General features: G+C 43.1%; 1 protein-coding gene across 1 annotated transcript in view; it reads left to right on the top strand.

Annotated features, from left to right (window-relative positions):
* Positions 1-12,006, top strand: part of LOC147450634 (WD repeat-containing protein 26 homolog) — a 42,835-nt gene extending 30,829 nt beyond the window's left edge. The window contains exons 4-5 of the mRNA XM_086519782.1: positions 10,267-10,890; positions 11,508-12,006. Coding sequence (XP_086375908.1) covers positions 10,267-10,890; positions 11,508-11,759 — 876 coding nt within the window. The 3' untranslated portion in view covers positions 11,760-12,006. The remainder of the gene's footprint in view (positions 1-10,266; positions 10,891-11,507) is intronic.
* Positions 12,007-16,479: the final 4,473 nt, after the last annotated feature.

Genomic DNA, 16,479 nt, shown 5'->3' on the forward strand with positions numbered 1-16,479 from the left:
AAGAGGAGGAAGGATGCACATGCCTCAAGTATAAATGACAATCAAGAACCAAAGTACTAGACAAGGGAGCACTTACCTTACAAAAAGAAACATAGAATGACTAGCATTAAGTAAAGGTCTAGAACTCTTATTAGTCTATCAACCTTACTTCATGCTCAAACATGTGAAGCCCAAGCGAGAAAAATCCAAGCCAAAGAAGAGTAGAAGCAGAGGAGATTACAATTAAATAAATAGAGATTGAGCCAGAAGATAATATTTTCAGATATTGTGTTACTTTTTAAAAAAGTAAACTTTGATCTTTTGGAATTTAGGAGGTAGTCTATCCATTGAAAAATCTTTTTGCTGTAGTACATCAGTATATAACCAACAATAAATATTCTGTTGATGATAAAATTTACTATTTGCGTACAAACACTTGCTCGGGTTTGTCTTTGCTCGGAAGAACTCGCTCGGTGCGTGGTAAGACTCCTTTAGTACTAAGGTACCCAGACATTGTAACAAATTCACCACTTTTGTATCAGTTTGGTCTCATAGGTCATTGTGGCCTTTTGAAGACGTTAATATAACATTTCATTTCATTTCTCTCTCGTTGGTCTCCAAGCTCTGTAAAGTTGTTTGTCTGTCGAGACCCTGACTTTTTCAACCCTTTATTGTTGTTAGCTTCACCACCTCCATCCAGGCTGAGCCATCTAGACAATATACCCTTTCACTCTCCAATATGCCCTTGAGAATGATGAGCGGGCAGCCTTGCAAAGCTTGAGGAGAAGCTGTGATAGAAGCGATCCTGGTTGCTTTGCAGGGGTTGCCTCTCTTTGGCTTCCAATGGACTCCCGTTGCTCAATATAGGCAGCGCGGGGAGGCACGCCTGTTACAAGCAACCTCCCCTCCTATCCCCTTCCTTCCTCTTTCCTCCTCGCCTATTCGTTCATGTTTTCAGTGTAGGGCTTTCTTGTGTTCTCTTGTTTTCTCTGTGTGGATTGCATGATTGTTGCTTGCGGTTTTTGTGTTCTATGGCTGCTTGCGGTTTTTCTTTTCTGTTTGCGAGTTTGCTCCTGTTTGCTTGTGATGGGTGTGTGTAGGTTTATTTGTCTGTTTGTGCATTTTTTTCTTATTGATTACTTTTGTATCTGGGAAAGCTTGGATGGACTTTGGTGGTTGGGAGGGATTTGTGGGAGGCTAGGGTAGAGCTCTCTCCTTGCCTTGTCCTGTTGTGTTGAACATCCTTTTGCAAGGTGGTTAGTCTGGGGAGTTGCTATTCTCTAGAGCATTGCATTGGTCGCCCCGATGTGGTTCTTCTGGGAAATACCGGATGAAACCGGCGCGTAGGGCGGTAGGCGTTGGCTTTCACCCGATATTCTTTACTTTAGACACACACACAGAGCACTTTGCAAAGGAGACCTGTAACGGGAATTAACACTTAGTCAAACACACGGCTCGGAAGCTAAAATGCTCCGAGCAGACGCTGACAACCTGTAGGCCCCAAAATTGGCGCCCCTTTCGGTATTTCTTTATTCTTTAGGAGGGTAAAGTACAAAGAAGAGTCCTGGGAATCCTTTGACTGTATCCCACTAGATATCGCCTGTTTGGCCAAATTTCGGCAGCATAACAGCCTCTAAACTTGTGCGAAACCAATTCCCCTGCTGGAACTCGCTTCTACTGGCGTATACCCTCTGATTCCTGCCCAAAAACAGTAAATTCAGCACGCTGTATTTACTGGTTTTTGCCCTGTTTTTAGCCCCAAACAGTCCCCTAACTGTCCTCTGCCAGTGGGGCACGATTCCCAAAGGTTCTGGCGTCCGTATGGCTGAAAAACAGTAAAATTACAGCGCATACACAGTGCTGATTTTGCACTTGTATGGTGAGGTTATGACCCTCACCAGTGCCTGCTTTGGAGTAGCAGCTAGCTACCCCTGTTCCTGCTCAAGGAGGCTCTTGCCTCAGCACAAAGCATGAACCCACACAGCTGTACATCAGTCAAATGAGGAGCGCATCACATAACTGCACGTAGGGGAGAGAGAGAGCAGTGTGTAGTGTGTAGGGCATCACTCCTAGCACCACACTGTACATGAGAGGGAAAGGAAGCACTCCATAGCTGTTAACCTGTGACAAAAATGCAAATGAAGGCCTTCCTAGCTTAAAAATTCAGCGCCCATTTTTCTGGAAGAGGCGAGTGCATGAGAATTTGCCACTTGGCGCATTTACAAGCATTTTCCCGTTTCGGGTTCGCCGCTTAAAAATATCCTGACCGGTTGCCCAGTTGACTTCGCGGCAGAGTTGTAAAATGTTCCCCTGGTCATACGGGAGGTAATGACGCGAACACATTTCACGGCCCAAAATAGCAGTTCTCTAAATTTTAGGAGATGCTTCCGTTGGGCTCCCACTTGTCTTCTGACCATCTATCCTCATTGGGACCGCATCCAAAAGTGCAATGTGGCCCAACTGTCGGATACTTTTTGTTGGTAGTTCCACCTTGACTTTACGCCTTAATTGAGTTCACTTCCTAGTATCCACCAACTTGCTAAGTGCGACGGGGGGACCTATATGATCTTGCTCTGAGCCTAGACATCCTCTTACCATACGAATTCCAGTGCCGACCACTACCCATCTGCGGGTGAAACTACCGTTCACATTGGCCATGCAATGTCCGACCGTTTGCTACTTCAAGAAGAGGGCCTCAAAACAAATAAAATAAACCCCATTGGAAAGAAACCAACAACCAAGGTTAGCAGTTGCCACATCTTTGTGACATGGTTAATAACTGCCACGTCCTCGTGACATACCCCCCTCTTGAAATTGCAAACGTCCTCGATTGCATACCATAAAGACACGCCACTGATGATCTTGTGCTGTCAACACTCTTTTATCATCGCATGTATCCGCAAGGAAGGTCATAACATATAGATACAAATGACTTAATGTGGCCTTCATACTTTTGTCATTTCCATCTATTACATTGAATTCATATGTACATTGATATACTAGCTCTATCATTACCCCTCCATTGCACACGTTGGGTTGGGGCATAAGTAGGATGTAATCCAAAGGCTTCAAGGTAAAGTTGCAATACATTTGGTGACTCTGACAGTTCATGCTCTTCCATCCACTTTGCATCCATAGGCGGATAGTTCTTGAACTTCACCAACTAGCGTCTTGCAACTTGTCCTTTAACTTTTCTGTCCTTATGCGCCAAAACTTGCTCAGGTACCAGGATCTCATCAAGTTCCTCAACTTCTGGCTGATCCTCAACTGGCATATCTTCTGGTACATCACCCACGAAGGGTCTTAGAAGACTCACGTGAAACGCATTATGAATCTTCCATGCATCAGGCAATTTCAGCCTGTAAGCAAGCACTTGAAAAGGCCCATAGTAATGCATGCTGAGCTTAGGAAACAGCCGTTCCTTGCCCTTCATCTTCTTTAACCTTGCCTTTTCGAACCTTAAGAGAACCCAATCACCAGGTGATAGTAGCAATTCACGACGGTGACGATCAGCAGCCTTTTTCTGCTTTGCTTGAGTCTTCTCCAAGGCAACTTTAATCTTCTTATACATCTCATCCATGTTCTCAACATATCGATCTGCCTCAAAGATCTTGTCCTTTGTATGCAAAATGGGAGGAACCTTTTTGCCGCCTTCAATAATCTCAAAAGGTGCTTTGCCAGTAGACGAATGCACCGTATTATTGTACGCATACTCAAGCATAGGCAAATACTGTTCCCACTTGCCCTTATTATCTGACACATAGCATTTCAGCAGATCTAAGATAGTAGAATTAGCCTCTTCTGACTGTCCATCAGGTTGTGGATGAAACGAAGACGAAAACTTGAGCGTAGTGCCCATGTTCTCAAACAATCCTCTCCAGAACAAACTGGTCATGCGAGGATCACGATCACTGATAATCGATTGTGGCATTCCATGGTACTTAAACACATTGTACATGAACAAGCGTGCCATCTGATCAGATTTTATCTTCTTCCTGATAGGGATAAAATGGGCCTGCTTGCTGAACCTGCAGATAATGGTCCATATACCATCATTCCCTGTTGGCGTCCTTGGAAGATCAAAGATAAAGTCCATAGCAATGCTTTCCCATGGCTTATCCGGAATCGGCAGTGGTTGTAACAACCTTGGTGCCTTTTGCCTGTCAAACTCGACCTTTTGGCAAACTATGCATGCTCGCACAAAGGCATCCACATCTCTCCTCAAGGTAGGCCAATAGAAGAATGCCTCTACCGCTTTAACTGTTGCATCAATGCCACGATGCCCTGCATACGGTGGGACATGACTCTCTTCCATGACCTTATGTCGCAGTGGCCTAGTGACACAAAGTCTACCATGCATCATCATAAAACCATCTCTGAGGAGGTAGTGCTCGTGATGTTGCCCCTCTTGTAACTGTTCAAAGATCCTTGCAAAATCTTCATCAACAATATACTGTTCCTTCATGTCATCTAACTCATGATGATAAGGAATTGACACAGTTGAAATTTGTGGCTTTCTTGATAACGCTTCAGCCACAACATTCTTCTTGTCTTCCACATGCATAATCTGGAAGTGGAACATGGAAAGAATGTTTGCCCATCGCATATACTTTTGGGATAACTTTGACTGTGTCAAGAAGTATCGCAAGGTCTGATGATCGTTTGGACAACAAAATCAGCACCTAAGAGGTAGTGCTTCCAGCTAGAAAGCGCATGAATCACGGCCAAGAGCTCTTTCTCATAGACTTGCATAGTCCTCTCTGGCCCTTGCAAAATTCGGCTTTCATAAGCTACTACCCGTCCATCTTGCATTAGCACTGCTCCGATGCTACTGCCACACGCGTCACACTGGACCACAAATGACTTCCTGAGATCTGGCAAAACAATAACTGGATCTGAAGTCAACTTTTCCTTTAAGAGACTAAAAGAAATCTCTTTTTGGGTCCATCTGAAAGTGACCTCTTTCTTTTGCAATGCATGAAGAGGCGATGCTATCTTTGCAAAATTTCTAATAAACCTTCTATAGTAGGAACACAATCCCAAGAAGCTTCTGACATCGTGCACAATCTTCAAGTCTGGCCATGTCTTGATAGCTTCGACCTTTGCGGGATCCATTTTAACACCATCCTTTGAGACTATGTGGCCCAGAAAGTGGATCTCTTCGAGGAAGAATTCACTTTTCTTAGGATTGACAAGTAACCTGTGACTGCGCAGCTCTTCAAACACAATGGTCAAGTGACGCCTATGCTCCTCTTTATTCTTCGAATACACTATCATGTCATCGAAGAACGTGCCAACAAATTGTTGATGCGAGCGGAAAATCCGGTCCATCATTCTGTTGAACGTGGCAGGAGCATTTGTTAGCCCAAACGGCATCACTAGAAACTCATAAAGACCAAATGTCGTTCTAAACGCAGTCTTGTGCACATCCTCTGGCCTTATACGAATCTGATGGTACCCACTCTTTAAGGTCTATCCTGTTGAAAATTGTAGCACCCTAACGATCGAGAATATCATCAATTCTAGGAATAGGGAACCTAGTGCGGCGGAGCAGAAAGAGATTATGGGCCAGGTTGAGGAGTTATTAGAGAAGGGGCTGATTCAGCCTAGTTCTTCACCCTTTTGCTCCCCAGTGCTCCTAGTGCAGAAGAAGGATGGCTCATGGCGCATGTGTATTGATTACCGTGCGTTGAATAAGAATACCATCAAGAATAACCCTGTAGGGAGGTCTATTTGGTGGGCTACACCCTGGCACCAAATCTATCCGATGGTCCTCAGGTCTCTCTGGCGGCAATTGCGACGGTAATGAATCAGAAAAACAGTCACTAAACTTTTGCAAAAATATTGACCTTTCTTTATCTAACAGAGATAAATTTGACTGATCACTATCTGAGACATCACGTGCAAAAATCAAGTACACAGAAAGATGATTCTTTATTACAGAAGTGATAGCAGAAGCAGATACAATAGGGAGTGACTCTCCTTTAAGCTTTACATCCAAGATGTGAGTTTTGCCCCTATGCTGTACAATGATCTTTTTGTTGTAGGCATCCAAGACTCCATGCACTCGGAATATCCACGGGATCCCCAACAAGGCGTCACAACCTTCAGCGGCAAGATGTAAAACTCTTCAGTGTCCACATACGACTGAATATGCAGACTCAGTTTTCCAATGATGGGAGTAACACACTCTGAGTGGCCAGGACATGCCAACCCTGCCTCTGCTGTGTACCCCATCTCTTCAGCTCTGATGCCCAGCTTCATAGCTAACTCTGGTGAGATAAAGTTGGCTTTGGCACCTGGATCAAAGAAGATGAGTGCCGTTTGATCCCTAACTTTATCCCATGCCCTGCATAACTCACTGGCATCTGTGCTGGGCCTGTCGCCCACCATGTCTGGCACTAAACCTGTCGTGGGTTTTGGCTTCTTGCCTTTCTGGTCTTCTTTATCCTCTGAGTCAGCTGGCCGTTTCCTTTGTGGACAATTGATAGAAAAGTGACCAAGCTGCTCGCATATAAAGCATTTGTTCTCAGCCATTAGGACCTTCTTTTCCTTGAGCGACTTGCGCACAAAAGGCTTCCTTTTCTATTTCTTTGCCTGCGCTCCAGAAGTCCTGGCTGAATCCTTGTCTTTGGTGGCCTTTTCTGACCCCTGTGACGCATCAGGAGCCCTTTTCACAAAGGGCTTCTTCGCTGAATTTTTCTTTTGCTGCCCTCCTTTGTCATTGCTCGGAAATCCACTGTTCTCTCCTTTCAACAAGGCAAGACCAGTGTTCGCAACTTCCATAAGCTGAGTAAGGGTAGCCACTCTGCTCTTTGTACAGTAATCGCGAAGCCCTTTAGGCAGCCCACAACAATACTTCTCTATCTGCTCCGTCAGTGGCACAAATCTGTAGGAGGTCACTGAGAGTAATGCTTTACAAAACCTCCTATTGTACTCCAGCAAGCTCTTGCACGAAGCTGAAGTAAGCTGGTGCCAATCTGTTAGGACGTCGGCCTCAAATTCATTTGATAGCCAGGCAGATGCAAACATTTGCTTGAAGTAAACCCAAGTGGCAGGTGCCTGTCCTTGCATTAACAATGTCGTCCACCATGTAAGCGCATTGTCCTTTAAGAAAGTGGCAGCTTTCCTGACCTTCGAGGCCTCTGTAAAATTCCCTCCCACATAAGCTGTATCAAACTGCTGGAGGAAAGTGAGGGCCTTTGTCTTATCCTTGAAACCACTGAAGGTACTGAACTTTACCGCTGCACCACCTTCTTTGTAAGCCTTTGGCTTCTCTAGTGCCCCCAAGTTGTCATACGGAATGGTCTGCAACATGGACACTGTAGTAGGCATGATCGGCACGTGTTGGCCATTCACATTTTGTGTCAGAGGTGCGATATCTGGCTGCTGTCCAGAAAAACAAGCCATGCCAAAATGACCTTGTGGCACCCCAAACTGGCCCTGGTTGCAGTGGAAACCTTGTTGCATGCCGATACTACCATGCATGGGGTTTGGCATGATGCCTTGCATACCCCCGAACATTGTACGGCTGACTTCCAGGCGCATAATCAGCCATACTTTGGAACACTGATCCACCCCCGAAATACCTAGGATGTATCGTGGGTGGTGGAAAAACTGAGTGCATTGCCTGGTATCCAGCTCCCTGTCCATTGAAGACAGCATGCTGGCTCTGAAAGGTGGCGGGCTGAACTGGCATAACCTGTGGAGGTGCATACCGGGCTGAACCTGCATAACTCCGCATAACTGGCATAACTCCGCAACGTGCGAGTGTTCCCTTTCCTCCTGCGCCACATGAAGTACCTTGGCTTGAGCATCAACAAGCTCCGTACGCGGCGTAGGTTGCCTATTTTGTTGTTGCACTGGTGGCGCTTGCAAGAATTCCATAAACCTCGGATTCTGCACCAGCTGCGAAAAGGCATTCACCGCGGCAACTAACTGGGTCTTGAACGCATCATCCTCAAGTTGCCCAGTCATAAAGCCTTGTACTACTGGAGGGACATTCACGTTGACAGGAGGTACAGACTGATGTGGCCGTGAGCTCTCGCCAATCTCAAAAACCATAGGAATCTCCTGCCTGTCCTTTGAGGAGGAACCCTCTTCCATAATTCCCTTCCCCTTGTCGGCCATAGTGTAATCCCCGCGTTCCTGCACTCTGTGTCTTTACCCTAAACAATCCAGGCTCACTCTTTAAGAAAAAAGTGATTGATGTCCCGGCAATGGAACCATGAAACCCGCCCGTAGGGCGGTAGGCGTTCGGCTTTCACCCGAAATTATTTACTTTAGACACACACACAGAGCACTTTGCAAAGGAGACCTGTAACGGGAATTAACACTTAATCACACACACGGCTCGGAAGCTAAAATGCTGCGAGCAGACGCCGACAACCTGTAGGCCCCAAAATTGGCGCCCCTTTCGGTATTTCTTTATTCTTTAGGAGGGTAAAGTACAAAGAAGAGTCCTGGGAATCCTTTGACTGTATCCCACTAGATACCGCCTGTTTGGCCAAATTTCGGCAGCATAAGAGCCCCTAAACTTGCGCGAAACCAATTCCCCTGTTGGAACTCGCTTCTATTGGCGTATACCCTCTGATTCCTGCCCAAAAACAGTAAATTCAGCACACTGTATTTACTGGTTTTTGCCCTGTTTTCAGCCCCAAACAGTCCCCTAACTGTCCTCTGCCAGTGGGGCACGATTCCCAAAGGTTCTGGCGTCCGTATGGCTGAAAAACAGTAAAATTACAGCGCATACACAGCGCTGATTTTGCACCTGTATGGTGAGGTTATGACCCTCACCAGTGCCTGCTTTGGAGTAGTAGCTAGCTACCCCTGTTCCTGCTCAAGGAGGCTCTTGCCTCAGCACAAAAGCATGAACCCACACAGCTGTACATCAGTCAAATGAGGAGTGCATCACATAACTGCACGTAGGGGAGAGAGAGAGCAGTGTGTAGTGTGCAGGGCATCACTCCTAGCACCACACTGTACATGAGAGGGAAAGGAAGCACTCCATAGCTGTTAACCTGTGACAAAAATGCAAATGAAGGCCTTCCCAGCTTAAAAATTCAGCGCCCATTTTTCTGGAAGAGGCGAGTGCATGAGAATTTGCCACTTGGCGCATTTACAAGCATTTTCCCGTTTCGGGTTCGCCGCTTAAAAATATCCTGACCGGTTGCCCAGTTGACTTCGCGGCAGAGTTGTAAAATGTTCCCTTGGTCATACGGGAGGTAATGACGCGAACACATTTCACGGCCCAAAATAGCAGTTCCCTAAATTTTAGGAGATGCTTCCGTTGGGCTCCCACTAGTCTTTTGACCATCTATCCTCATTGGGACTGCATCCAAAAGTGCAATGTGGCCCAACTGTCGGATACTTTTTGTTGGTAGTCCCACCTTGACTTTACGCCTTAATTGAGTTCACTTCCTAGTATCCACCAACTTGCTAAGTGCGACGGGGGGACCTATATGATCTTGCTCTGAGCCTAGACATCCTCTTACCATACGAATTCCAGTGCCGACCACTACCCATCTGCGGGTGAAACTACCGTTCACATTGGCCATGCAATGTCCGACCGTTTGCTACTTCAAGAAGAGGGCCTCAAAACAAATAAAATAAACCCCATTAGAAAGAAACCAACAACCAAGGTTAGCAGTTGCCACATCTTTGTGACATGGTTAATAACTGCCACGTCCTCGTGACACCGGACTCATCCCAAAGAGGAGGTGAAACTTCAGCACATATGACATAGCACAAGTGAGAGAAGTAGAATGTAATCGACTGGTGAGTCCCTGATCGATGTGGTATTAGTAAACAGATGTGGGATATGTATGCCATGTAGCAGGCTCTGTAATGGGAGTAGGCCACCTTGGGAGATTGCTGCTTTTGACCAGTGAGAGACTCATTGTCTCTTGCTTTTAGAGATTCGTGCATTCGTATTTTGACATCTTCATCTTAGCAATGTTTTTTGCTGTTGACACGAACCTTACTTTTGCATGCTTTCATTGGTCTTCAGACTTCCTGGCCTTTCATAGGAGGGGGTTTTTGGAGTTTCTATATTATGTGCTTTTTTTCGGGGGGGGGGGGGGGGGGGGGGGGGGGGGAGGGACCAGGGAATCAAAGATGCAGTAATCTCTCTAGTACTTTTGGTACCCTAATTATCTGGGCTGTAGAAATATGATTAAAGTAAATAAAGTTGATTTAAATTAGTCAAGCTAATATTGGTTTGGCTCCAGCTCCGTTCTTTGTACTTAACATCATTTTGTTTTTTTTGTTCTGTACATTTCTGCCCAGGTCCTACAAGAAGGCCTTGTGAAGTTGAAGTATACTTTGACAGGGCATGCAAAGCCTGTCTCCTTTATAGCTTGGAGTCCTGATGACAGCTTGATTCTTACTTGTGGGAATGAAGAAGTAATCAAATTGTGGGATGTGGCTTCTGGTGAGTGTAAACATATTTATGACAAGGGCAGCAGTTTCACTGCCTGTGCCTGGTTTCCAGATGGGAAGAGGTTCATCTCCAGTGGTTGTGACAAATGCATTTATAATTGGGACATCGAAGGAAAAGAGCTCGATTCGTGGAAAGGAATACGGGTGCCTCGCATAAATGACTTGACTATTACAGCAGATGGAAACCATATGATCAGCATTTGCGAGAAAGATATCCGCATTTTCAACTTGGAAACCAAAGGGGAGCGTGTGATCAACGAGGACCAATCCATCACGTCCCTTTCAGTTTCCAAGGATGGAAGGTATCTCTTGGTGAACCTTGTCAGCCAGGAGATTCATTTATGGGATATGATGGACAGTGCGAAGCTCTTATTCAAGTACAGTGGGCATCGGCAAACTCGCTATGTGATAAGGTCCTGCTTTGGGGGTTTCAATCAAGCATTTGTTGTGAGTGGCAGCGAAGATTCTCAGGTGGGTGACTATTGTTATTTGGTTAGTGTGTGCGCTGTGTTGGCTATGCTTGTATGGACATGTTATGAGATTTAGAGAGCTACTTCTTCCCTCTCATTGCTTCCTATGGTGGGCACTGATGAGGATGTCGTTAGTATCCAGTCCACTATATGCATGATGGAGCTAATGGGTATGCCATCTTGTGTATTGAGTTAATTAGATTATGCATCCCTTTTTAGGGGGTTCTCCTGGATTTGTCTAGGTACATGTAGATATCAGGGTAAACAATAAGGCCTCTTATATCTTATCCATAAACCTAGAATTCTAGGGTTTGGGGCCAATCTTCTGAAATTTTTTGACAAAAAACGGCATTCATAGCGTATTTCTGGTGAATTTAGCTCCCAAAACCACAATAAATTTGAAATTTTGGGCTACTCTTTCAACAAATTATTCTTGTAAAATAGCAACATGATCCTGAAGACCCTTTCAAAATAGCCATTGGGCTAATAAGTAGCCCCTACATTTCTCCTTGGAGGTACATTCTAATACATGCTTATTTTGTGTAAGCAAAAGTGCATAGCTGTCTGCCAAGTGTTAGGGAAGATTGTAATTTGTGGGTTTGCATCGGTCGCCTGCAGGTATATATCTGGCATCGGGGCAATGGTGAGATTTTGGAGGTGCTTCCTGGCCACTCGGGGACCGTAAATTGCGTGAGCTGGAACCCTGTCAATCCCTACATGTTTGCTTCGGCAAGTGATGATCATACAATACGCATATGGGGTGTAATGAAGTCCGTGCAACACAAGCAGAAAGCTGAAAGTACAAGCAATGGTATAATGCATTTGGACAATGGGGGCCCCATTAAGTGCGGCTGCCTTGGGCTGCTCTGACTAATGAAGTCTTTGTGAAAATTCTTGTAACATCTGCTTGTTTGTGTTAAAGCTCAACAAGCGATTATCCAGGCTAGTATTAACAGAAGACCATAATAAAAGCTGCGTATTTTGTGGTAAATTGGTGGCCCGTTACTAGTACGCAAGCAATTTCTGTGTCAAATCATGTGAGCCCCACAGTATGGGAGTGGAGTCATTTTGTTGAATGTGAATGGCAGAAGTTCGTTGTCAAGAGCGTGCCTCAAGAGCTTGCCTCTAATTGTCTTTTTGTTGAATGTGAATGGCAGAAGTTCGTTGTCAAGAGCGTGCCTCTAATTTTGGCTTCATTAATCTGTCTTTAGGTTGTCCTTGTGATTAGTTGACATAGATCTTTCTCAAGAACACTAATGTACCTGAAGCATGCGAAAGCTGTAAGTGTTGTCGATGAATGTAACCTCTTGCAATATGAAAAAAATTGTGTAGACCAGGAGGACTTCCTTGAGGTCTCGTTGTAAATCTTTTGGTCTCATTGGCCTCTCTCTCTCTCTCTCTCTCTCTCTCTCTCCCCCCCCCCCCCCCCCCCCCCCCCCCCCCCCCCCCCCCCCCCCCCCCCCCCGGATAGATCTTTGAGGTCTGTCTCTTGGGATTGTTCCTACGACGTTAAAATTTCTCCTCATGGGTGCATTGTGTGTGAATAAGAAGAATAAGGTTCTTCCACCCAATTCTGGAAGAACATTTCTATCACCCAACTGTGGAAGAACCTTTCCATCACCCAATTGTGGTAGATCTGTTATCCCAGTTCCTTGTGTAGTATCAAGTCTTGGGTTCAAGACGTGTGATAGATCTTTGAGGTCTCTTGGAATTGTTCCTATGATGTCAAAATTATTCTCTCTCTCTCTCTCTCTCTCTCTCTCTCTCTCTCTCTCTCCCCTCTTATGAAATTGGCTTATGTTAAGCATATTGTTGCTGAAACTTTTTAGCTAGTTCTATACCTTGAGGGTGTATTTCCCTAATAGTTAATAGCTTTTACTGAAATTCATTCAACAAAATCTTGATTTTTGGAGTAGAGATTCAACTTGTGAAACCTGGTGGAAATACTTTTATGATTGCAAGCTGTATCTTGCTTAGTGTTGGTAAGAGGCATCTATGATTGCATGATGTACCTTGCGTAGTGTTGGTGGCTGCCTCTTACTGATCTTTTTTACTTCTCATTTTTGGTCGTTCCCATAAAATCTCATATTTCCTATGGGAAATCTTGCACTAGTTGTGACCCATCTCTTTCAACCTTTCTACTTAGATGGGTGTATCATTAATATGGCCTGACTCCCTTACCATTTAACTTGTATATTTCGTGGATCCTCTGCTCGCAGAATCAATAATGTGGACTTACCTCTTCTCTCTGCCGTGATATGATGGAATCGATGGCTATTTTATGTAATGGGTAGTTTAATCATGTGGGACCCTCCCTCTGTGTTAGGTTGAGTGTGTGGCTTGGATAATTATTGAGTGTTTTAACTTCCCCCAATGGCGGTCCTTTCCTTGCCTTATCGAATGGGCTCTCTCGCCCTTGTCACTTTTTGATTGAACCTCTCTCTCTCTCTCTCTCTCTCTCTCTCTCTCTCTCTCTCTCTCTTTGTGTGTGTGTGTGTGTGTGTGTGTGTGTGTGTGTGTGTGTGGATCTATCAATGGGCTAGACTTGCTCTCCTTCTCCCTCTCTTCTGCGGATGCTACTCCTTCCCACCCATACTTGGTGTACTTTGGTGATGTATCTCATGCTACCGACCTAGGTTCCGCCCCTTGGTGCCGATTGGCCTCCGCTCTGAGCGCTACTAATTGAGGACGCTTGAGGCTGCTTGGAGATTGGTATCCACATGGAATCTGCGTTCAACCTATTGATATCATCTATATTACAAGTGAGGGGTATTGTCCCCTCACTTAGCCTTGCAATATTATTTAAGTTGAATGAGTGTGATGATAATTGTGTTTCTTTGCTATGCATCTTTTCATCTTGCAATACTGAGAAAGTGAGTGGGTATAAGGGTTGTTAGGTTGTGGCAAAGGTTCTCTGCTATGACTTGGAGCTTGTTGGATGCACTACCTCTTCATAGGTTTTTTCAAAATCCACTGGTTATTATAAGCATTCAGTTTGATTGACATAATGTAAAATTTCTACTTTTGATGGTGATTTTACTGGTTATCTAAAATAGATATCTGAAAATGAATATGATGCTTTGCCTGCTTTCATAGCTTTGTTGGTTGAAATTTTCTGAAATGTAACTTTTTTCAGCTTTGTCTTGAGATATCTGAGAATTTTGATGTAAATTAGTGGTAACCTATGGCATGCCTCTCAGATTACTGAGACATTTGAGTGCTGGTGATGAATGCACAACACTTATTGACTATTGATTCTACTAGTGGAGCTTATAAGCAATGATTATTTCACTTGTATGGCTTACAAATGGAAAGGGTCTCTGGTTATACTGCTTTACCTTGACTCACCAACTTGGCTTTGGTGTGGATGTGGATGACCTGTGTGATCCTAGGTTAGGGTAGCTGTCTGTGGCTAGTGATGGTTTCTTTACTGCCTCCTTGTAACTTTGGAGACAATTTGCTTTTGAAAAATCTGATGATTTTTTGACACTAACTTTTGTTGTGCTTGCTTGCCTATCAATATAGTTCTGATGATACTTTTTCTGGCGGGGTGCAAACTCTGAAACTAATATTAGCTTTTACTGTTGGCTTACTGTAATACTTGCATAATTGATTAAATACGAAATGTGAACTAACTTTTTTGGGAATGATTGCTGCTTATTAACCTCCTTGTGTATTTATGTGTGGCTGGTTTGTGTTGACTAATTAGAAGTAAAAGTAAACCTGCTTTAAGCATTGATGGTTTACCAAAGGTCCAAAAATCAACCTCATCGATATTCAAACTTGAATAATGATGATTCCAGTTCATAGCGACTGAACTTACCTAATGTTGACATCACAAGATGGTATGATTGGTTTTTGGGCAGGAATTTTTTTTACATCAGTTAATCTAGTAAGCAGGATTTTTTCAACTTTTGATAATTTTCTTAAAAAAAGGAATATAGCAAACTGTTTTACCTATTATTTTGTTAATACTCAGGCATTGATGATATTCCTTCAAGGCATAATACCTGTTTGAGCCATTGGCAAACATCTTGTAAACAATTGTTGATGCTTTGCTTTGAAAAAACTAAAATCTAGATGACTATTATACACCGACTTTTTGGAGCATGGTTTTTTCTCATGAAAAAGTAACAGAGGATGCTATAATAACTTTTTAGGATGTTCTAAGACCATAATGAAATATTATTTAAAAAAACTTTAATAGGTAACCCAACTTTATTAAATTTGAAAGAAAAACTTTTGATAGCTTTGGTTATGCCATTTGAATTAGAAGGGGGTGATGGCCTTCTGATTCACACAATAGTAAAAATTATTTTTTATGTTGTAAGACAAGTGCATAACCTATTTGGATATTTGTCCATAATCAAAGATTATTAAAAAAAAACCTTCAGTAACCCAACTTGATTAAATTTAAAAGAAAAACTATTGATAAGTTTGGTTAGGCCACTTGAATCAGAATAATCCACATAATATTAAAAATATTTTTCAAATAGTTGTTTAAGTTAAAATATTTTTAAGTAGGACAATGATAACAACTGATAGGTTCATCGACACTTGTAATAGGTATTCAAAGCTAAGCAATTTGTTGTCTTGTTTATATGGATGTAAGTGAGAATGCTATCTTTACTTAAAAGTATTTTGGCTTTGCTACTGTTCGATTTTGAATCCCTACTGATTCACCATGTATGATCTTTGCAACTCTATTCCTTTTTTATAGGACTGATACCTCATTCTTATTATCTTGTACAAAAATGAATCTAAGACTTGAGTCATTTTATACAAATCTCTGTTTAGTTATCTAAAGCCAGTTGTCTTTTGAACATTATGTTCTTTTGTGTATATGTATTAAGTTTAATACAACAACACACATGTATGCACGCGCGTGCGCGCACACACACACACACACACACACACACACACACACACACACACAAGGTTGTTGGAATTGTGCCAAGGTCAGTCAACTCATACTGTCATTTTGGTTGCCATGAAACACCACTAAATTATAACCATGAAAACTCTATACACAATCATGTATCACTTTCAAGCATTCCAAACCAATTGTAGACATGCTAGACATAACTTCACACACACACACACACACACAAAATGAACTATGACAACATATCATGATAAGAATAATTAGCAAGGTGTTGACGAGATGGATAGTTTAAACACATAGAATAGAGGAAGAAAAAGAATCTGCACAAGAATGGTTTAATCTTAGCCTCCAAAGTGAAACACACACATCTCTTTGTACTTGGGTATTTGATAACTTTATGGAAGTAACTTGTGTTAAATTTAAGCCCCTTTACAAGCATGTCATTCTCATATATATATTTACAAGCGATACTTTTCATGAGCATTACTTGTAAACTAATATATTTAAAGAGGTAGGTTATGTACAAACTAAATTGTTGGGTGACAATAGCAGTTGTGAAAAAATGTGAGACTGCTTTGCAAATCTCCCTTAGCTCCAATTAGCAATTCAGTCATCCATATGTTACTAACTACAAGAACAACAAGCAACTATATAAAAGTTGATCTATTCATATTTTCATGATGACACTAAAGCACACCATCCCAG

The sequence above is a fragment of the Adiantum capillus-veneris genome, chromosome 9 (genome assembly GCF_014529385.1).
Source record: "Adiantum capillus-veneris isolate H3 chromosome 9, ASM1452938v2, whole genome shotgun sequence".
Classification (NCBI taxonomy): domain Eukaryota; kingdom Viridiplantae; phylum Streptophyta; class Polypodiopsida; order Polypodiales; family Pteridaceae; genus Adiantum; species Adiantum capillus-veneris.